The following is a 22,744-nucleotide window of genomic DNA, read 5'->3' as shown; positions in this document are numbered from 1 at the left end:
ATTTAACATGTTGAGGAGCTTAATTCCCACACAATAAGAAAACAATTTGTGGGAATATTATGAAGATAGTTTGACATTTGTACAATGTACAACCAATGCTTGTGGTCATACATTGAAGGTTAGTGGAAGTTAAATTGTGCTGCTAAAAATAGGGGGGGCAAAACTAAAACCTGGTGTTTCCAGATATCATGTCCCGCTTAATGTGGATAATCCACCGGCCTCAAGCGCAGTACATTTTGAATTGGAGCTACATTCTGTTGAAGAATTTCTCACTGGATAATTTACAGAACAAACAGAGTAGCAGAGGCAAAATGTGCTGCTGAATCTTATTTTTACAAACAAAAATCCATCCAGCTGCATTTTATTGAGGACAAGGGATTTTTAATCTTCTGTAAACAGCAACTTAGCTTAGGTTCCCCCCTTTTGAGTTCTTGTCAACATAATCTGAAGTCGGCATCATTTTCTTTCAACTGTCCAGCTGAACATGCCGCCCAGTTTGTTTAGTGTATTTCATAAAGTCTGGAATACTCTAACCTGTTGAGGACACGTGGAGCTATCAGGGGCTGCTACATGGGTCAGATATGTTCATGCGTGTCTTTGTGTAATCTCCAGAGACAGCAGCAGCAGTAGTATTTAATTCAACTGCTACTACATTTTCGGCCTCACAGTAATGACATCATCTGCGCCAGGCCGTCTGCAGTCGTGTGTTAGAAAAATGAAAAATCTTTCTGTTGTGTTTTTCCATAAAGTCTCATTTTAGAGTTTCCGCCATTACGCATATGCTTAAGGACAAAGATGGACTAGCTGATAAAAGTGCAAGAGATGGAGCAGTTTGTCTTAATGCATGTGCATTCATTTCTCAGACAGGCAGTTAGGGTGGAAGAGAATCGCTAAAGGCTGCATGCAGGGTGGTGCTGACCTTTTGAAGGGAAACGTCTGTATCATTTCCATGGTTGGGTTGAAGCTGCTTACAATTAAGGCTGCACATAACAATTAGAGTCATGGGTTATTTAATATGTCGATGTATCTTCTTTCTTAAAATACAGAATATACATCTTCCCAGCACCCAAATATTAACTACCAAGAATTCAGCTATATTAGTTGTCATGATACAAAGGGACAACTTACAAATATTTCAGGTTTTTGCTTCATAAATGAATAAACCTGAAAGACCGACACATTTTTCCGACTAATATTTAAGAGGATCCGTTTGTTTGGTTTGGTTTTTGGCCAAGATTTATTTATAGATGTAGAAAATTGGAACAGAAATGCTTTCCTGAAAACGGATCATGCCGAGGTTTTTCGTTTCAGGGTCCACAGCTGAACACTGTTTATGTGCGCATATAAGAGAGCAGTCAGGTCTTTTTGTGTGTTTTTGTGGAGCTGCCGAGCTCCACCAACCTGTTGTGCTACTCTGTGGGAGTCAGCCAGAGACGGGTCATCCTTTCACTTCCAATCTCTCCCTCTCTGCCTTTTGCTCTCCTGGCATTCATTTCATAACTCCTGCCCTGTTTTCTTCTCACCCTCTCTTCCTCATCCAAGAAGCAACCTTCCTCCAAAGTGTCAGAAATGCAGTGTCAGGCGCATACCGTATGTGCCATATGAATCAGTACTTTTGTTGCTAAGCAACTGGCAAGCAAAGGATTTCATTAGAAGAGTAAATCTCTGTTATGCAGTGGCTGTGAGATGTGGCAGGTTGTGTTGGAGGAACACCTCCCCACCCCCTCCCAGTCTGTGCATGTCATTAGCAGCCCAAACATGGAGCGTTAAGTGCATTGTTCATAGATGGGAGTTGATAATCTGTTTCCTTCTATTCTGATTTTTTTTAAAACTTTGTTTTCCCCTCTGTGGGGCTTTCACTGCCCAACTCTGCTCTGATCTGACAGCTCTTATGTCTCTGAGCCTCCATCTCTGTGGCTCTGTTCTCCCAGACTGATGGAAATCGATGAAACACGTCATTTGCGAGGTTCTGATGAATGGCTGCTATTATCCGTCTAGGAAAGAGGAAGAAATTGCTTTCATTGTAAATGGCACTGTACTCACAATGGGAGGATGACAAGTTGTGGCAGCTCCTCCGTCATGGTGCAGACTTTGTGAAACTTGCGCACACTTCTTTATTAGCTTGCGTTGAGTTTTGAGAGACCACATCTCCACTTATCCACGAACTGACTAGTGTTCAGTGATAATGTTTCATTGGACAATAAGAATTCCTGATGCCCCAAAGTGTCCAGAAGTTTATTACGGCAGTATTTCTGCTGGTTTTGATCCAGATACAAAAAACAGCAATGGATGGATTGTGATGAAATTTTTCTGGAGACGTTCATGTTCCCCTTTGTTATGGATTTTTTCATCAAGTAAGGTCTGAAATGTCGTGCTCAGTGGAGCCTTTTTGGGACACGATGACGTAACATCTCTGCTCACTCTTCATCAGTCTTGTATCTATAGGGGCCATAAGGCCAAACAGCATTTTTTTTTTCTTGTTTTTTTAATCATTTGACTCTTATTTGGACCAAAGAGTAAATGCAGAAGGAAGCATAGAAACTCTCTTGAATGATGTATTTCAAAATCTCTCTGGCTTATAGGTCTGTTCATTTTTGCTCTGATGAGACCAAGATGCAGTAAGGTGTTACTCCTGCATACATTTAAACCTGGTATCACAAGAACCACATTACCTCTCACAGACACACCTTCTATAACATAAATGGTGAGGGAGCAGTCTTGATATAGATTTAAAGGAGTGCTGTGAAAACTTAAATGTATTATACATCAGTAGAAAGTAGACAGGAAAGCAGGGAATGACATGTACCAAAGGGTCAGATCGCCTGCTCACCTATGAGATCTGTAGTGGTGTCAAAGTATGACATCTTTGCTAGAGATGTTACATTTGTTTTGTTATGAATCATTTTTGTTGCATCATACTTTTAGAACAGGTCCAATCACATTGGTGTTAATAACTCTAGTTTTAATTTGGCTAATTGGGCGGTTGTCTGCCAAGGTGCCTCAGTGATTATCACTGTGACCTCACAGCAAGAAGGTCCTGGCTTTAAAGCTGCAAGCTGATTGGGGCCTTTGTATGTGGGTTTTGTTTCTGTGTGGGTTTTCTCTGGGTGCTCTGGCACATTAGGTTAAAATTTGCCATAGAGAGTTTGTCTCTCTATGTTACCCCTGTGATAGACGGGTGACCTGTCCAAGATGGCCTTTGGACTTGTGACAAGTAGAATATTTTAAAATTGTTCCACGTGTCTCTTATCATTGAGCTCAAATGTTGCAATTTTGCTGTATGTTTTGCAGCTGTTGGTGACAATATTTGCGGAGTTTGTTGAGGTGGAAATGTCAAACAGCAGCCTTGGGCTTCAGGGGTTCAGTGTGATTTTAATACTTAATGCTTGCAGGCTACAGAAGGACACTGAACATCAGCATGCTGGTGCTGTCCTTGCATTAAATCTGAAGTACCTACAGCTGGGTTTTATCTGTTATTAAAATTTGATTACATTTAAATGCATGTTGTCTTGTTAGCAATAGTCCTTTTCAATCTTTAACGTACCTAATTTGTGATGTTTTATTGGCTAAAAAGGATTTAAAGGATTGTTGTTCTTCTTACCGCCTCTCTTACGCAGGCAGTTCAACATGACACCTTAGATGTGTCAGGCATGGAAGGGTGTGGTTGCGGGGGTGTTGAGTGGAGGACTCAGGTACAGAGTCGTGCTCATGGTGCGTTCAAGTGCTGTCTGAAACATTGTAATTATCAGCTGAGGGCTCGTGATCAAACAGTAGCAATTACAAGTCAGTAAGTTGGAACAGCTGAGTGGCAATTTTCTGTTGTCATCTTCACACACAAAGACATAAAGACTTGCATATGCACACACAAAAAGCTAGATAGTCAGCCAGGCAATACAACACAGTATCAATATCAGGGTTCATAAATTACTTTGAAAATAATCAGTTTTTGCTCTCTGTCGCTGAATCATAACTTTGTTTTCTGCAGCAGGATTTGGTTGGTGTCCATTTCACTTTTTCCTTGGCTAAGAACTCTTGAGCACATCTCGCACATCCCAGTAATAAGAAGTAGCACCTAATGGCAGCATAATTTAACAACTAGACCCTAAATCCTCTGACAATGTCCTCTGCAATTTAGCCTGTCGGTCTCGTTTTTAACTAAAGGAAATGTATTCATTCAAATGTCTGTTTCATTGGCCGTGTAATTAGTTGGTTAAGTATAAGCTTGCTCACATTGCATAATATAAGCAGCAAGGTGGAGCTTGGCTGTCACTGCACCATCTGGGATCCAACAGGTCTCAGATGAACACTGTTGTTAAACATCTCAACTGTCCCGTAGCCTGCTGGCTTTTTTCTGTTCACAAAGACAGTAGAAGGTGTTTGGTTTCCACACATGTTATTTTTGCATATCAAATTTAAAGCTAGCATTCTGATCTTAAGTATTATCTTAATCATTTGAACTAAATGTCCTTGCTACATTTCAGTGCATCTTTATCCATTTTAAATACTGCAGTTTCTGTTAAATAACAAATGCATTCAAAGTCCTGTTTTAGCCTGTAACTCCTGGACAAATTTCCTCACACTTTGTATATACAATCATGTAGAAAATAAATACAAATTGAGTCCAAAATACTTTACACTGTGTAAAAATCTAAATAAAAACAGAATGCAATGATTTGAAATTCTCAAACTCTGTTATAACCTTGCTCAAAACCATAATGTGGAGTTGAGACTGACACCAGAGTTTTTAGAAAGATTCATTTTATTTTAAATTACAAGTTTATCTCAGTTGTAGACAATTGACACTTTAGACTCTTGCACTGCTCTGTAGGTTGGGTAGAGGTTGCAAAAAGCTGTAACACGACCCCAGTTTCCTCCAGGGGCCTTAAAATACTAAAAAATGTCAGTCAGTCGTCTTCCAGACCTGAAAGATCAATGCTGAAAGGACATGTGTGGCTGGCAACAGGAACAAGTATGTGTCTGACCAGTGCCCATCAAATGCTTTCGCATAAGTAGACTTCGCTAAACATACATGAATGCCCTTACAAGAGGATCATACAAGTTGTCAAATTGAACGAACACACACACACACACACACACACACAGAAGAATTAGTCCACACACAAACCAAAGTAGGAACCAATAATCCCAACCAAAAGTGATCTGTTGTCTCCACAGCACAAATGGTTACATGCAACCTGTTCCTATACAACACATTACTATATCCAAAAAAGTGAGTAAAGCAAGTGTACTGGTGACCAACCACAAATGGGGAATCATGCCCATGACACAATCTCAACAAATGTGGCTCAACCGGGCAGCAACATTCACAAGTGATCCACCAGAAGTGGGCCAATCTCTTTACAACACTAGAGGTCAAAGCACAAAACACTCATGTCATCATTAGGCATCCATAACCAAAGCTGAAGCTGAACACGACATGCCTGCGCAGCTAAATGCTTCCCAGTGGGCCATAACTAATAAAACTGCCTCAACCTTCTCACAAAATTTCCTACAAAAGTCAGTGTTACTGTTTTAACTTTGAGCAACTCTCAAGCAAATATACAATAATAAAACTGAAAACCCCAAACTAATTTCACCTAGCTAACCTTCAGTGGTGTACCAAGCGTAAAGGAACTTTAAACATAAAAATCATGAGCAGGCAGCAGACCAAAGATGCCATTCACTGCTGAACACTGAGGCTTAGCTCCACTCAGGACAACCATCAAACATAATAAACTAAGACAGCAAAGCAAAAATAAACACCTGCTTTAATAGAAGGGCAGTACAGCCACCTAGCTGAAACACACCTGCTAAAGAGTATTTGCTCAGTTCTAGTGAAATCCTAGAATCCTCAGTTCTAGTGAAAGTAAACCATCACTCATCTCACCAAAAACAACTAACAGAAACACACCTGTGTTTAGTCTCGCACGAAAACCCCATTTATGTTACCACCTGGCTCAAAAGCAGCAACATAGAGTGGAGACTGACAGTAGAGTCTGTAGAATTACCTAACTAGTTAGTTAGCTTAAAAAACAACCAAAAAAATGGTCTATAATTAAGCCTTGGCAACACCTACACTCTTGCCCTGCCACTGCAAGGTGGGTAGGGGTCACATAGGGGTGTAACACGATAGAACGAGAAATCAAAGGTTTAAACTGAGAAAATATACCACTTACATTTATACAATCGAAAGATTCAGAGAATCTGGATAAATGAACATTGGAAGCTCGTGATCTTTGGGATCTACGACAGCGTGGCTTTATTGCAGAAGAGTGCACTGAACTGGCCTGCCTGCACTCCAGACTTTTCAGCCACTCAAAATATTCGGAGCATCATGAAATGAAAAATGCAACAAAGAAGATCCAGGTCTGTTGATCAGGTAGAATCCTGTCAGACAAGATCGGGGGAAAAATCCATCACCTGCTGTCCTCAGCTCCCAGAACTTTTTTGAAATCAAAACTGCCATCAAATTCAAATGCAGCTTATATTTTTTCCTATATGGTCCATTTTCTCAGTTTAAACATTTGATATGGTTTCTATGTTATATTATGAATACAATTTGGGTTTATGGAATTTGTAACTTAGTAGTTTTTATTTGGATTTAACACAGCATCCCAACATTTCCAGAACTCATTTTCTAATTGTATTCATTGTGAGGAAGAACTTTGGTCTAGACATAATCTTTCATTACCCCAACATATTTCAGGAAGGCTTTCTCTCTTGGTTCATTATTAACGTGATTTAAATGAATGTATGTCTAAATAATTTAGTCATTTTTTGGAGAAATCGTGTCCCCCACCACATGTTCTATTCTAGTTTAATACTCTCACTTTGAGAAATGATCATGGTGCATCCTGAGAATAGGCCAGCCGTTTTGATTAATGACGTTCGGCGTCAGGAAGACTAGATTTAGGTGAGATAGTGAAACCTAAATTTGGAGGCTCTGACTACTGATCAAAGTGACAAAGAGGAGCTGTGCTCTCTGAGCTGCTGTAATGACTGCATGTGCTTTTCTGCTGCTATTAAAAATGGATCTAAGCTATTTTCGTTACATTAAAGTGAAGTCTAGTGAACGATTGTTTTCACCCTCTGGTGTTTGGATAGCCATAACTCTTAAAATATTGCACTTAGAATAGTAAACGTGGCATGGACTGTACATGTTAACGCTTGCTGTATCTGGTTTTTTTTTCATGCAGGAAGGATTTAAATGTCAAAAACACTGCGCTTTAGTTTATCATTGACGGTATCTTCCTGTGTGTGACCTTAAGATAAAGTCACTCATCTGACCCTTTTAAAGAATAATTGGACAGTCATGAATCGCAACTCCATAATCTTTGAACTCTGCTTTTAGTGTCATGACGACGTGTTTTCAGCTTACATTTTTAGATTTGGTCATTAAACTGGTGGGGAATAGCAGCGTGATGCCAATTAAACCTACTTAACGGCTATCACTTTCCCCCACTGAAGCCTGCGCCACTTTATTCATTAAAGCAGAAAAGTGCGGTGTCAGAGAAATGCATTAAACGTTCACATAACTGTGCCATTATTCCAAACGGTTCTGGAAAGAAAACAAAAGTGATGCACCGTCCATCACTATTACTCACTTTCAGTACAGACACTTTGTTCCCCCTCAAAAAATTTGTATTGTATACAATGTGCTGTATATGAAAAGCATGATTTCAATGATATCACGCTCTTCTTCTTTTGGCTGCTCCTTTAAGGGGTCGCCTGCATCTTACTCTACCTGTTGCATCGTCTGCTGTGACACCAAACCTCTGCATGTCATCCTTCACTACATCCATGAGTCTCTGTAGTCTTCCTCTTTTCCTCCTGCCTGGCATCTTCACATTCACCATCCTTTGTCCAATATATCCAGTATCCCTTCCTCTGCACATGTCCAAAGGTCTCAGGCTTTCCTCTCTAACTTTGTCTCCAAACCGCATAACCTGAGCTGTCCCCCTGATGTACTCGTTTCTCTGATATACTCATTTCTAATCCTGTGACAAGCGATGAGGCAGGGTTAATCTTCTAAACCAAAATCCATGATACTTGAGTAGAGAGGTGAGTATGAAATGAGACAGGAATTCAAGACAAAAATTAAATTTCTCCTGGTGGAGAACAGAGCTCTCTGAGTGATTTTCTTGTTTTCCTTTTTCTATTTCTTTCCTTTTTTGTATATGTGCTTGTTTCAAATAAAAAAAGTTAGAAATAAGTATTTCCTTAAAATCTGAAAAATTGCAGGAGATCAGGAGACAAAGTTAAGCCTTTTTGCAAAGATTGGCCAGGAAAAAATGTAAACGGATAAAATTTGTAATCATCTGTGAAACTTTACACTTCCAGTTTATAAAGCAAGCTGCATTAGCCTCGTGGTTAAATCAAGAGAAGGTCACTGAGCTGCATAGGGACATTTCTTTCCTCAGCCTTGTTGGCTCAGTTGCAAAACCATTTTTACAGGCTGAGTGTTATTCTCCATAACAATATGCCGTTTTTGTGCAAAGAATTTTTCCTTTCATATACAGTTTATGGGAACACTCTGTGTAGATGTTTTAGTTGTTTTTATAGACAAATGACATGTTTAGACTTGGCCAATAAACGAGGCTCACGCTCTTAACGTTTAGTCAGACTGCCGTTAGCTTTGATGATAGCTTGCATTTGCTGTGTCACATTTATTTATGTGCAGAGCTGCATTAACTTTTTTGCCAAGATGTCATATTGATGATGGGAGAGTCAGACCGTTACGTAAAGCATTAAACTGCACATCGCAGTGGTTCACAATGGGATTAAGGTCTGGACTCTGCGGTGGCCAATCCATGTGTGAAAATGGTGTCTCATACTCCCTGGAGCGCTCTTTGACAATTTGAGCCCAAAAAATCCTGGCATTGTCATCTTGTAATATGCCTGTGCCATCAGAGAAGCAAAAGGCATTGATGGGAAACCTGATCATTTAGTATGTTCAGATAGACAGCTGACCTCCGTTTTGAGCACATAACATTGCTGAACATAGAGCTGACTGATTGAAGCAACCTCAGATCATAACACTGCCTCCACACGCTCGTAGGGTAGGCATTAGGCATGGGCGCATCACTTTATCTGGCTCTCTTTTTACCCTGATACGCCCATCACTCTGGAACATAGTAAATTTGGACCACACGACTTATTTTTCATTGCTACGAGTCCAATTTTTATACTTACAATCAAGTTGAAGTGTTTCTTCTAATCCAGTTAGGCTCACTGATAAATGGTTTTCTGAAGGCTACACAGCTGTTTAGTCCACATTGCTTGTGAGATGATGGCTCACCACTATCGTTCCAGTATGTCTGCGAAGGTTCTCAGTCATCCAGGTCATCGAAGTCTAAGGAGCTTGGAAAAGAAAAGCGTCTGGACTTCTTTAAGTTTCCTTAAAGACGTTTCACCTCTCATCCAAGAGGCTTTTTCAGTTCTAAGAGCAATTGGTGGAGAGTCCCAGATTTTAAGCCCTATGGGAATGCCCCCAAGAGGGTCATGGACCCCCTATTGAGCCTCTACCTAATCACACAAGCCAAGGAACGGGTGTGGGTCATAATCAGCCAAGGTTTCAGGTAAACTCACTGAGCCCACTATCCTTCCAGGTTTTAATAATTAGCATATTGGAGAGTTCTAACCAAATTTTTAGCTTCAGAAGTCTCTTTAGTTGTTTTCTTTGCTTGATGCAGGCCAATAGTTCGACTCTTCTAAAAGGGAAGCCATTGGGTGACAGTGGGTTGTCTTCCAACATGGAATCATGCAGTGATTATCCAATGCAAAGTTCTTATCTCTTTGATTAGTTAAATCCAGGTAGTAACGTTTTTAGCCAGTAAGCATATGTTTCATATATTTACATACACTTACATATACTTAAACATGACTGTTGCTAACTGGGAAGCTAGGATGCTGTTTTACAATATTAATGAGCTACTTGTACTATCAGTTGTTGTGGCTTGGAGGTAAAGTATCTGAAGATAAGTAAACTGTGTGGCAGACTAAAGTAATAGTTCCTTTAAATAACTACCATTTCTATAAATAATAATTCTTATTTCGCGCCACATTAAACTTTAGACTGTGATGTGACACATTGTGTTTCATACATCCTAGAGACTCATAGCTATTGTGACCCTTGGTAACCCTTGGTGCTTACAGCTTGCGTCCAATCAAAGTCAGCCTTTAACTCTGACGAAACCAATAAAATCTATACCTATTCCAGAGTTTTCATTTAAACTAATAAATCACAGGTTGCAGTCAGGGATACCTGGGTGTTTTAGCATTTCCTAGCCAAACAATTTAGACTACACCCCATTTTTCAGTTTACTGCCATGGCCTTAGATCTCCATAGCTTTGTTGCTTAACACTTTACTGTAACACTAATTGAAGAGGCTGCTGACTGACAAGTGAAACAGCTTTTTCTTTTCCCTTTCAGTCCCTTACCCAAGTCTTATCCACTCACCGTGATCTCCTTAAGGCGATTCAGAAGTGAGATTCAACTTAAATTCCCCTAAAGTCTCTGTATCAAGACCAATCTGATAAGATTTTTTTTTTAAAATAAATTATGTAACCTTGGAAAGTGTTGGAAGCTTGGCTTACAATGCAAGACCCTGCTGCAGAAGCGCCTCTGTAAGAAACTGTCCACAGATAGAGCAGAATGAGACTCGGTATCTGTATGAAAACAGCTGATACCTGTTGGCTGAAATTTCTAAACTGGAGTTTCACAGAATTGGTTGCTGGCTGCATTAGCTGCTAAGTGAAGTGGACATGTTGTTGTGGCGTTATCAGGTTAGCTGCAGGGCTCTGGACAGGCTGCAGGAAGTCTAACATGGGCTGACGGCGGTTTAATGGCTGTGTACATGATCGAATTTCTTTGTTGAGCAAACTATTCAGTTACGATAAGAAGGTTGATTGAAATGTGTGGTCTGAATATAGGCAGAAATTATGTAAACTGTACACGTTAACAAAATTAATACACTGCAGATGTTTGAAGTATCAGTACTTGACTTTTTGGTTATTTTTTATGACTTAACTTGCTTGAGATTTATTTCTAGGGGCACTTGTGCTACTTATTTCTCCCTTTTCCTCAGTATCTCACAGTTACGTGGGCCCGATGACACCTCCTATACCAGGAACTATCACATAGGCTGTTTTCACTTCTTTAGTAGGTGTTCATAACAGAAAACAGTGATTTACTAATGAATTGCCATTTAAAATGAAAAAAAAGTATATTAAATGTTTATAGTGACTGTTTTTACAAAAATAAATGCTTTGTTACTTTGATGACAGCCACAGATTTCAATGTGAAGGACAGGGCCAGTTGTAGGGCTGCACGATTTTGCATAAAATGAGAATCACGATTTTTTTGCTTAGAATTGAGATCACGATTCTCTCACGATTTTCTTTTCCAGTATAAATATTTATTGCACTTATTAACTGCACATCAACTTCGCAACAGTTGAGACTGAACATAAAAAACAATAAATAAACATAAAAACAACAAATGTCTCACGTTTTGTTGTTGCTGCAAAATGTTGTACTGCTTGAAATTCCGTCTCCACCGTTGCTCGACACTGCGTGTATAGAGCAAGAAGTGCAACAATAGAAAAATAGTTGCGGGACCGCACTGTGTAGCGTTTGTCTAGGGTGTTGATCATTTTCCTAAATCCCTCGTTTTGCACAGTGTTGATGGGAGCCATATCTTTGGTCAGGTGATAAGTAATAGCCTCCGTAATTTCTTTGTGCCTGCGGGAGTTCGACGTGTATAGGGAAGCGCTGTATGAGGTTCCCGTTATTGATGTTTGGGTGGTTGACCGGGACGGATTTTCTCCTGTCACTTTCTCGTCATCCCTGAAGTGCTCTCCGTTGTTTTTTCCCTGCTAATTTTAGCATCACACGGCACAGCTTCTGTACCACGTGGTATAAGGCTCCGCCCTTGTCATTTGTTGAGCAGGAAGAGTGAGCGCTTGTTTTCATGCAGATTACGTCCCGGATCAAAATGCGGTACAATCGTAGTTGTTTGTTTGTTTGTTTTGTTTTTAAATCGTTGTCATTTGGAAATGAGATCGCACATAAGTATGAATCGAGATCGCGATTTTCTAACGATTAATCGTGCAGCCCTAGCCAGTTGTATCATCTCCTGCAAGAATTGCCTGCATACAGCCTGCGTTTAAGCTGAAGACCTCCAATTTATTCTGTTAAAGGATAAGTCAGGGTAACTCACTCTTTTACATTTTCAATCAATCCAAACAAAAGACAAACAACAAAGCCTAAATGATTCTTGATTAATATCCTACCCTCTCTGCGACACTGACTCACGATGACTGAATTCTAAGGATGTAAATCTTTAACGAGCATAATAAAGCGCAAGTTTTTAAAAAGGCCTCAGTAATTGCAGCTGGGGTTTTATCCCCAGGCAACATTACTCAAATTGAATTTACAGAATGGCTGTTTGGGACTATTTCCAATCGTTGATTAATATACATCCGTTCTCCGCTGAGTATTTATGGCAGCAGTGCAGTGGTGATCATAACGGTGGCGGGGTGTGCACCTACTTGTCGTGCGCCTCGTTTTCTGTGTTTCTGGACCACCAGTGAAGCTTGACGTCAGGAAGGTACACAGCATACTTGTTAATGGAATGAGCTCATTGTTAGTTTTGGTCTTTACTCGGGATTTGTGGCCAATTTAAAAAATGTCAGTGGATTTTATCCCCTGAAGAGACATGCCTCATCAGTACGCTGAGCAGGGACTTTGTGGTTTATTTTTAGTCAAATGCTTGAGTCATAAGGTGTGATTTGAAAACTCTTATTTAAAAAAAGGCCCTTAATGAGGTAGTCATTTGTTGATTTGAGAAGTGTGCAGCTCTAAGCTGATACATGTAGAGTATTAATGATTGGCTTTAACCATTTAATTACTTATTTTTATCCACATACCTCAAACCTAGAGACTCTGCTGCTCATAACAATACATTTTTTGTTCTCTTTTTCTCTTTTTAAGATTATTATGTGAATCTTAAATAATAGCAGACAGTTTCCACTTAATTAGTTTTTTAACTGTAATGTCAAAATGTCGTGCCCATTTGCCCACAAGAACAATGAATAGTTAACTCTCCCCAACTCCCGTACATGCGCGGCATCAGCAAATTGTATTTGATGAGAACAGCTGAAGGGAATGGGCCTCAGAGAGTGCGATGTGTGACACCATTAAGGTGGAAGAGGAGTAGGATGTCATGAGGTAAAGAGTCTGAGCTGTGTTGGCCTCAGGGCTGTGGGGTGTTTCATCAGGGAGCATGGCTAACCTCTGCATCCTGTCTCGATTTCCTGCTCTGTGAATCATGCCAGTCCCAGCAGACAAACAGACAGATGGACAGGCAGGCAGAAAGACAGGCAGGCAGGCAGGCAGCCCACTCAGTGAAGCAGAAACACCAGGAGCTCAGTGGCTGCCATGGATACACTCCTGGAGTCTCTTTACTGCTGTCTGTGTATGTTTACTGTATGCATGTGTGCTTAGCTTTGTTCTGAAGGCCTCGCACCTTGTCCCTAGATTAGAAATGATGTATTTTACTTTTTGTAACCAAATTCTGTTAATAAATTTCAGGGCTCTGTAGGTGGTAAGAGTTAATGTTAACGTAATATCTAATGTTATCCTATTAATAATCAGTGTATATTGTAAAAACTTGCCATCACAACACACGATGCATTGGTGTGGTTTGGTTTCCATAGAGGCTTCTTCCTGTTAAAAATTAGTTTTTCCTTCCTACTGTTGCCAAGTGCTTGCTCCTGTGAGGTCATCTGATTGTTGGGGTTTTCTCTGTGCTTTTGTATGATTTATTTATTTATTTACAGATTTTACAGTTAATCTAATTAATGGCAGCAGCTAGAAATTGTATATCAAAGTTGGATGTAGCCTCCTGGTATTTTAAAGCCCGGCAGGATGTGACCCCTCTAGTTGCAAAAAGTTTGATTTTACAAGTGTAAGAAAAATAACTTCTCAGCTGATTTACTGGCTCTGTAAATCTAATCACTGGATTCTTTCTTCTCAACTCAAACAGCATAAGTTAATATGCAAATTATTGTCACAATTATTGTAAAATAAACAGCAGGGTATGCTTAAATGTGTGGCTACCTTATGAGCACGCAGTGTCCTTGGTTTTCCATTGACATATATGTGTTTTCTTTTCCTGATTGACACCCAAAAGAGTCCAAAGCTACACTTGTTATAGGTCAGAGCATTGACCTACAGGGCTCAAGGGCTCAATTACTGTATTGCAGCAATTGATAACCAATACTGGGGTTTGTTTTTGTCTTTTTATTTCTTCAGGAGGTCCATCGGATCACCACAGGCGATGGTATTAAACGCACAGACAAGGATGATGCCGCAGCCAGCGAGGTGGGCTGGATGACCTCGGTCAAAGATTGGGCCGGAGTCATGATATCTGCTCAGACGCTGACAGGAAGAGTCCTGGTAAGCTCATTCTCAGCCATCATCCTTTGTTCAGTTTTTGATTGACATCTTCAGCTACTTAGGCTTACACGTAGCAGGCCGCTGGTTAAGATGTCGGTGAGATGAAGCGTGACAGCCCATCATAATCATTCCCAGACTTACTGATGACAGCAATTCACTTGGTTGAGCTCCCTTGTAGTATTTTTGTCTTGTGAAAAACATTTGTTATTATAGGACAAGCCAGAGGAACCTGCGTCAGAGCAGGCACAAACTGGGCATGTGTGAATATTCCTTGCTTTTATTTTTGCTTGTCAAACCCATAAACGCATCATTGGGTGTATCTCCTGGTAGGTTTTCTCTCAGACAGTGAGGCTTACACATCCAAACAAAGCCTGGGCAACAAAGCAGAGAGATTTAAGGCATGTATTAAGGTCATACACCCCATAATAACCTCGGACAGCAGAGAGAAACAGATGCCAAAGAAAGGAAGGAGGGAGGGACATGTGCAGTTTTACAATAGCTTTTGGTCATGCAATGGTGCCTGGTGTGTCTGCTCACAGGGTTAGATGGAGAACACATCCCTTAAACACCTGTTATCATCTTGTGTACTGAACTATGTTGCCACACGATATCCAATCAGGGAAATTTTTGCTGTGGTGTTTTTTATAGGTTTATTCTTATTATTTCTCAACACTGTATAATGATTTGGCTGTAAATGTTCAGCATTTAAAGTACTGCGACTGTGGAGTGATGAAACGAGATGATATGAGTGGGAGCACTGTGCCAGAGCTTGACGCAGTGCTTCGGGCTTGATCCCACTTTCAACTACCTCCTTAAATGCGATGCAGCATCTCCAGTTGGCTCGACGTGTGGAGGTTGTTAATCTTGAACGCCGGGCGAGCTGTACACTAAACTGTTATGTGGAATATTAATGATCCGCCTAGTTCATATTTGTGGGCTAAAACTAAACTGCTGATCATGTTGGAAGGCTAAGAAGATGGAATACATCTTTATTTGGACACTTATCTGAAGTTGTTCACTTATTCACAAATATTTCAGTTGATTCAGAACACTTTGTCAAGTCTTTTTGTTTTAAAGTGTGCTTCAAATGTGTCGTGCTTACAAGAAAATGTTCCTTTAAATCTAAATAAAAATATAGACCCTGGATTTGAGTTGATGTACACGCCCATCAAGTGGCAACATCTGGAAAAAGATGCCAAATCAGAAGAACCCAAGAAGAACTACTTAGAATTGAGACTTGAGGCTGGGGCCACAAGCAAGTCATTCCTATAGACTCCCATGTTTAAATATACGGCTACAGCCTTGAAATTACCTCCCTCCCTTTTACAAATCACCTGTTTATAATTGTTTAAGACATAAATGTCTGCAATATTAGTGGTGTCAAAATGGGACTTCACGAACAAGTGGATGATGTCACGGTGGCTTTATCCCTCTTTTACATACAGTCTGTGTGAGTGTGTGACAGCTGATAAAATCACGTTTTTTTGCTCCCGGCTGGAGCAACAAGGGGCACATTTTGTTCATCTTCCGTCAAACATTATGAAACTCAAATTGTCCCCAGAGTGGACTGAGTGCAGAGACTAGTGGTGGTGTATGTTGACAGCAGCATTTTGCTAACAACATCTCCCCGTTCTCTGTTTCCTTGTTTTTCACTTTAAAACACCAACGCTTCCCTCTGCTTGCTTCTGTGTGTGTGTGTGTGTGTGTGTGTGTGTGCGCGTGCACAGCTCAAGTGCTCTGTCTCAATGATGGCTTGACACAACTGTTTAGCAAGTGCTCGTCTGTAACCATGGCAACTGCAGCTTACCTAAACAGGGCAGATGTGTGTTTTCTATTTCAGCCTTTTCAGGGAGCGCATTAAAGCTTATTTCCAGGCCATCTGAGAGCAGTTTTACTGGGGAGTAAGAGCAAGGAATAGCTTAAATAAAAGTGAGTGCTTCTGTGTATTTATTTGTCGTATAAAGATCCTACATTTACATGTATCTTGAGCTGCTATTTCCAGCTGTTTTCTATTTGCAGTCTTGTTTAATAAAAGCCAGCAAAGAGTAAATCCGCCAATTTTAAACTTGAACCTCTCCAAAATAAATAAATAAATAAATAAATAAAAAAAATCTATTAGTGGTTCTGCATATGAATCCAAATGAACAATCCAGTTTGCTGTTCCTAATTAAACCTGACTACATTATTAAGTGTAAATGTGGCTGAAGTTGAAGTGGATAAATTGAGACAGTTGAGGCATGGATTATGCAAAAAAGAAGGCTCAGCTGCAGGATGCCTGCAGTGTTTTGCAATTTTAATTTAACTTTCTGAATCTCAGTTTAGCAGATTGATACCCGCTGCATGAAGATTCAGTTGCTTGTGCCGTATAGCTCTCCAAAGCCTTTTTACAAAATGTACAGAAGAAGAACTAAAAGACAAATAAGCAATCCAAAAAATTAAAAACATGGACACGAAAATACACAAACATGCGGACCACAAGTTAAAAGTTAAAAGACCAAAAAATTGATCGCTGAATTATATTTGATAAGCCCAAGGCCAAAAAAATAAACACATAAATCATACATTTCAGTTGAGGGCTCCTGTTCAATTAGCTCTACAGTACAAACACAGAGTATGTCAGAGCACAAAGGTTACAAAGCTGGTTAATGTTTAAAGTACATGACAAGACATTTGGTTTTCTGAGTGACTGAGTTTGATGGTTGTGGCTTTTTTCCCTCACTATCTATAATCGGGCATTTCAACTAAGGGGCCTTGACATCTGTAGCATGACACATTTTATGTAAATGTAACAGATTACACAGAGGAGACGAGATCACTGTAGACTTAGCTGAATGTTTACCTCTGACTGTGACTGTTGAGTGACAGACAGGTGCAAGCTGCCCTGCGGAAGCTGAGGAAGCCCAGTGTTCATTTGCCCAACTGGCCTCAGCAGATTGTAAAAGATCAAACCTTGCCATTAGGGCTGTTTGATTAGCAGAGAGGACACTTCCTGGTGACCTTTAAGTCTGTAAAGTTTTTTCTGCAGGAGATCTAGTCTCTGATCTTTAAGCGCTTTAAGGTGAACTCTCTTGTTTAGTTTTCAAAATTCAGGTCAGCAAACATGTATGTAAAGCCGTGGGTTTCTTCTAGATTGGATCCCATCTGTCAGTTTATTTTTATTGGATTTTCCCTCACCATATCCATTTTTGCATCACACAAGACCACCCTCCCTATTCATGATAAATGTCATCACGTTGCTGCTTGCAAACGTCAAAACAAACGCCCCTCGGGGCCTGAACAGTTGGCTGCAGTTTATACTTATACCAAAGAAAACCCCAAAAAGGATAAAGAAGCAGGTTATGGATGTATTTCTTATTTGTATTTCCCTTGAGACTACAATTTTCAAGAAAGTTCAGATAGAAAGTATGCACCACAGCCAGGCCCAAGTTTGTGTATTCTGAAGGAAAATCTGATTTCTCTTAAATGACAGGACCCTGCTGAGTGACATTTAGCCCATGTGTGTTTGCCTCTAGAAGTCCACAGGGGGGGCTTGGATGTCACAAAGCTATTATTCTGGCCAGAGAAAGGTTTTCTATTATTGGACGCCCAAAAATGACCTCTGGTGCTTTTAAGTTTTCAATCTTTGCGCTTTAACCCCAGTCACAGGTTGAACAGAGTCGAAGGCATTTAAGTTAGACTTGAATGAATTCTCTGACTATAAAGTACTGCAGGTAAACACCAGCTGTTTTTGTTTATTTACAACTTCTTTTTTTGGAAAAGTTTCTTACATACAGTAGCTACAAGTCTCTGTTTGGCATGCCATATGTTGTTACAGTCCAATAAGCTGAGCTGCCGAGACATACCAACATTTGGCATGTGAGTACTACTGTACTTCTTGCACATTTAAAAAAAACCCCAAAACACACACACAGACAAACCACACTCGACTCGTGCATTTTAAAACTCTTTAAACAGTCATTATTGGAAGTCCTCTTTGAGTTTAGCATATTTTTCGTTTTCGTGAGCATGCCTGTGCTCTGTTGACAAAGGGTGGAACTTGGTGAGCTAAGAGGTGAGGGGGAGAGACCGATGGGGGTAGTAGCTATACTCAAGTGTGCTGGCATAGACTGCGCAGTATGTAAAAGATTTCCATGGCTAAAAAGGGAAGCCAGTGTGAAAACTTCTTTCTGTCACCCAGCAGGGGGCAACCCCTTCGCAAAACACATCTGGTTAAAAGACTTTTCTAATGATATAATGGGCTCAGTCACTAGTTTCAGGTTTTATTCAATACAACATATTCATTTTGTAAATTACTGCTCCTATTAGTGTCAGTTACTGTCCACATTACTAATAAACCGAAGTATGGCTTTTGGTATGATTGGCAAGTAGCTAGCATATGTATGCGCAGTATCACTGGGTTCCTCAGTCAGCTCCACCCCTCTCGGATACCTAAGTTGTGGCTGGCAAGCGGAAGTGTATGATGGCCAATTTTTCCCCATCTTAAACCTCTACAAGTTAAGCCGTGAGCAAAAGGTGCTAGCTTCAGCTAGGTCACTTCTAATTTTAACATCACCAGCTGTCAGACAAAAAGTTCTCACAATTTGGAGTCGTCTAGGTTTTCTGGGGTCAGCGTGTGTGTAGAGGAAGTCCTATTGGGTGACAGGGTGAAAGAGTTATTTTCTGGCTCGACCGCTAGATTTGATATCGCAACCGCAAGGGGAGAAAGCAGCACTGAACGAAATCACAGGTGGGCCAGAAGGGCATTTTCATCAGGCGGACACTTACCTCCTCCTCCTCTGAGAGGGTCGTGAGCTGCAGCAATTGAGCCGCTACATGGAAAAGCTTTTTGTCTGATGGGAGTGAAAAAGGGGAAAGAGAGAGAGAGAGAAAGACTAAACACTTTCGTGTGGACTTGCTCTTTTCTCTCATTGCCGATTATGGTGCCGCTTCAGCAGAAATATTCAGAGTGCCTTTCAGAAGTCATGGGCGCGCTTATCCTTTACATGACTGAGAATTCATTGTTAGCGCTGATTTATTGTTACACATTTTCCACGGCTCAGCACGAAAGGAGTCAGCATTCACTCTTCGTGCCCTTTTCTTGACATTCCCAGTTGACTCTCGGCTTTAGGTTAGGATGTTGGTATCGTTGTATGTAACAGATATTCTTTCAACACGCCCATGGCCTTGTAGCAAAGACAGGACGCTGTTTGCCACCTGTGGACTCTGGTGCCAACGGGATCATGTGTGACTTTCACCGCACCCAGTACAACAGAGTGAACAACGTGGCAGCGTCACTCGGCTCTCTGCCCGTCTCTAAGCCTGCCGCTATTTTCGGGTGACAGCAGCTGCCAGGCCTGTTTTGTCAGGCCCCTACAGAAGGAAACAATGCCATGTGAGACTGAAGTTATTTTGTTTCATTCCTAGTTAAAACCAAGAACATCTTGGTAAGTCATTATTGTATATAAATGAAGTCAAACTAACACGCCACACTTTGCACTAGTACCATCTTGATTCGAGTAAATCTTCTTTTTTTTTTTAAAGAATTTCCTAGAAATTATGGACTAAACTCTTGCACACACAAACATAATTGGGTACACCTTGCTAGTCCTCGGTTGGACCTTTTATCGCCTTCAGAACTGCTTCTATTATTTGTGGCATACATTCAACAAGCTGCTGGAAACATTCCTCAGAGATCTTGGTCCATATTGACATGATAGCATCACACAGATGCTGCAGATTTGTTGGCTGCACATCCATGATGTGACTCTCCTGTTCCACCACATCCCAAAGATGCTGTGTTTGATTGAGATCTGGCAACTGTGGAGGTCATTTGGTATATAAAGTTGTTCTCAAGAATACAGTTTGATATTATTTGATGTTTGTAATATGGTACATTATCCTGCTTTAAGTAGACATAAGAAGATGGATCATGTGGTCATAAAGGGTCAACAACATGGTCAACAACAATACTGTGGTAGACTTTGCCTAAGGATCTCAAAGTGTGCTAATGATCCCCTACGCCATTACACCACAACAGCTTGCCTGAACCTTTGATACAAGGCAGGATGGATCCATGCTTTCATGTTCGCACCAGATTCTGATTCGAATGGACCAGCAGAATTCAACACTCATCAGACTGGGCCATGTTTTTCCAGTCTTCTGTTATGCCGGTTGGGTTACCCTCTGCAAATTGTATCCTTAGTTTCCTGTTTCTAGCTCTCAGGTGTATTCTGCTGCTGTAGTCTATCTCATGTTTTGCATTCAGAGATGCTCTTCCACATAGGTTGGTTTGATTTACTGTTGCTTTCCTATCAGGTCGAAGCAGTCTTACAATTTTCCTCTGACCTCTGACATCAATAAGTCATGTTTACAACGACTCACTGCTCACTTGATATTTTCTGTTATTCTTTTGTTGTTTCCTTCTGGCCATTCTCTGCTCGGAAATAGTCAGACCAACCAGTCTGAAACCAACAATCATGCCACTTTCAAAGTCCTGTAAATCACCTTTTTTCTATGTTCTCATTATCGTTTTGAACATCAGCAGGTCATCTTGACCATGTCTACATACTTAAATGCATTAAATTACTTTCATGTGTTCTCACATAGCAGAAATCAAACCCTGTCATTGCTGATATTTTTGGATTGCTTCAGATTAAAACAAACACAAAAAAGCAGTGAATCTCCTGTGTTCTGTATTCAAACACTGACTATGGAATATTAGCTACATTTATGCAGGTTACGAATTTGCTCTGGGTGGTGTTTTGAGTGTCTGTGTAGATAATAATGTCATTAATATTTGCCTTCAGTGCAGCACACAGACAGATCTGAGTGGTCCTTAGACATGCTTAGTTGAGGTCATCTTGACCTGTGGCCATCTGTGCTTGCAGAGTCTACAGATTGAGAGTTGCTTGATCCTTAACCCTCTGCGATCGTGAGGCCAAATTCTTGCAGCAATCACACCATTAGTTTTGGGCACCAGCAAGTATCAGGTGTGATAATTACCATTCCTCCAGGGGGTGGGGGTGGCGCAAGCGTTTCTAATTTGGAACCTGTCTATGTTTGGGCACCACATTTTCAGCAGGCTCTCATTAGGCACAAACAATCAGTCAAGTATAATGAGTTTAGTGAAGTGGCGTGGTATTTAAAATAGTCGAGAAGGGTTTTATGATAACATTCTTCCCCCCAATCCCTAGAATCCATTCAGCGAGCGGTTTCATGATGAGAAATTCTCAATTTGGCCGGCAGATTCCATTAAAAGTCATTAGCTACACAATGACTAAGCAGCTGCTTGTTGAGCTCACTACGTCTCCATCACTAATCACAGTCCTCTCTTTCCTGTCTCTGGAAAGCCAGGTGTAAAAGAGGCATGAAACTCTTGATTGATACTTCAAGTAGTTTTTCCCTCGGCGAGTTCAGTTTAATTTACTACCGTGGCCACTTAAAGAAAATGAGTTACCTACTGATCATACAACATGTTGGAACTTTAAATGTTCACTTTAAGATCAGCTCCTTCAACCTTTAAAACACAGGACTGCTGCAGTTATTGTATGTCCAGCCTTTCGGCTGCAGCACAGGCCATGATTTACATTTTAACACGTGAGAGGAATTTTCTCAGTGAGGACCCCTCCTCTCTGAAGTGCTGCCTGAGAGTTGAGTCATCACTTGTGCTCAGCAGCAAGATTTTTTTCTCTTACACCCACAGCAGCAAAGACTATTTGGTTATTTTTTTTATTTTTTTTTTTTCTCGTTGTCATTTTCTCACAATTTTAAAGCAACAAACTAATATTTCAGCTGAGACAGACAGCAAGAAGCTGGGAGGGGGGGAGATACATCCATCCACGCCTACCCTAAGCTCTTTACGCCTCACTGTGAGAGTGGTTGGGCTGCTTCCAAGATGGCTTAAATCATGGCTAAGCCACTGTGGGATTTGGGGTTCCACGCTGCATGTTTTGATTGTGGGCATTTAATATCTGAATAATGGTGCAAAAATCTCTTATTCATTACAGGACAGAACATGCCGTTTCTGTCTAACAGGAGCAGATCAATTTGTTGTCACATCAGAGAATCATGAAATGCAAAATAAGTGCAAATAGATGAGCAGGATGGCAGAGGGAGATGTTCCCGAGTGGCTTGACCCAAAATGCTCAAGGATGGAAGCATTGTTTTCAAAGCTCAGAAAGGACATTGTCAGTGCGCTCAGATCAGATGCACTCCCTATATACAGGGACCAGTGTCAGGCAAACAGAGGATCAGGTTTCACGCCGCTGGTAGTTACAGGGCAATGTATACAACACGAAACACAAAC

General features: G+C 40.6%; 1 protein-coding gene across 10 annotated transcripts in view; it reads left to right on the top strand.

The window, feature by feature from the left end:
• The window catches only part of LOC147323476 (calcium-activated potassium channel subunit alpha-1a), a 102,013-nt gene that overhangs the window by 1,288 nt on the left and 77,981 nt on the right, over positions 1-22,744 (top strand). For all 10 annotated transcript variants that reach the window (XM_086303837.1, XM_086303838.1, XM_086303839.1 and 7 more), the window contains one exon: positions 14,317-14,460. In XM_086303837.1, coding sequence (XP_086159963.1) covers positions 14,317-14,460 — 144 coding nt within the window. The remainder of the gene's footprint in view (positions 1-14,316; positions 14,461-22,744) is intronic.

The sequence above is a fragment of the Aulonocara sp. 'chitande type north' Nkhata Bay genome, linkage group LG8 (genome assembly GCF_057382095.1).
Source record: "Aulonocara sp. 'chitande type north' Nkhata Bay isolate Kocher_YH1m ecotype deep benthic linkage group LG8, A_spYH_male_GT1.1, whole genome shotgun sequence".
Lineage (NCBI taxonomy): Eukaryota > Metazoa > Chordata > Actinopteri > Cichliformes > Cichlidae > Aulonocara > Aulonocara sp. 'chitande type north' Nkhata Bay.
This window is presented reverse-complemented; position numbering and strand designations above follow the sequence as displayed.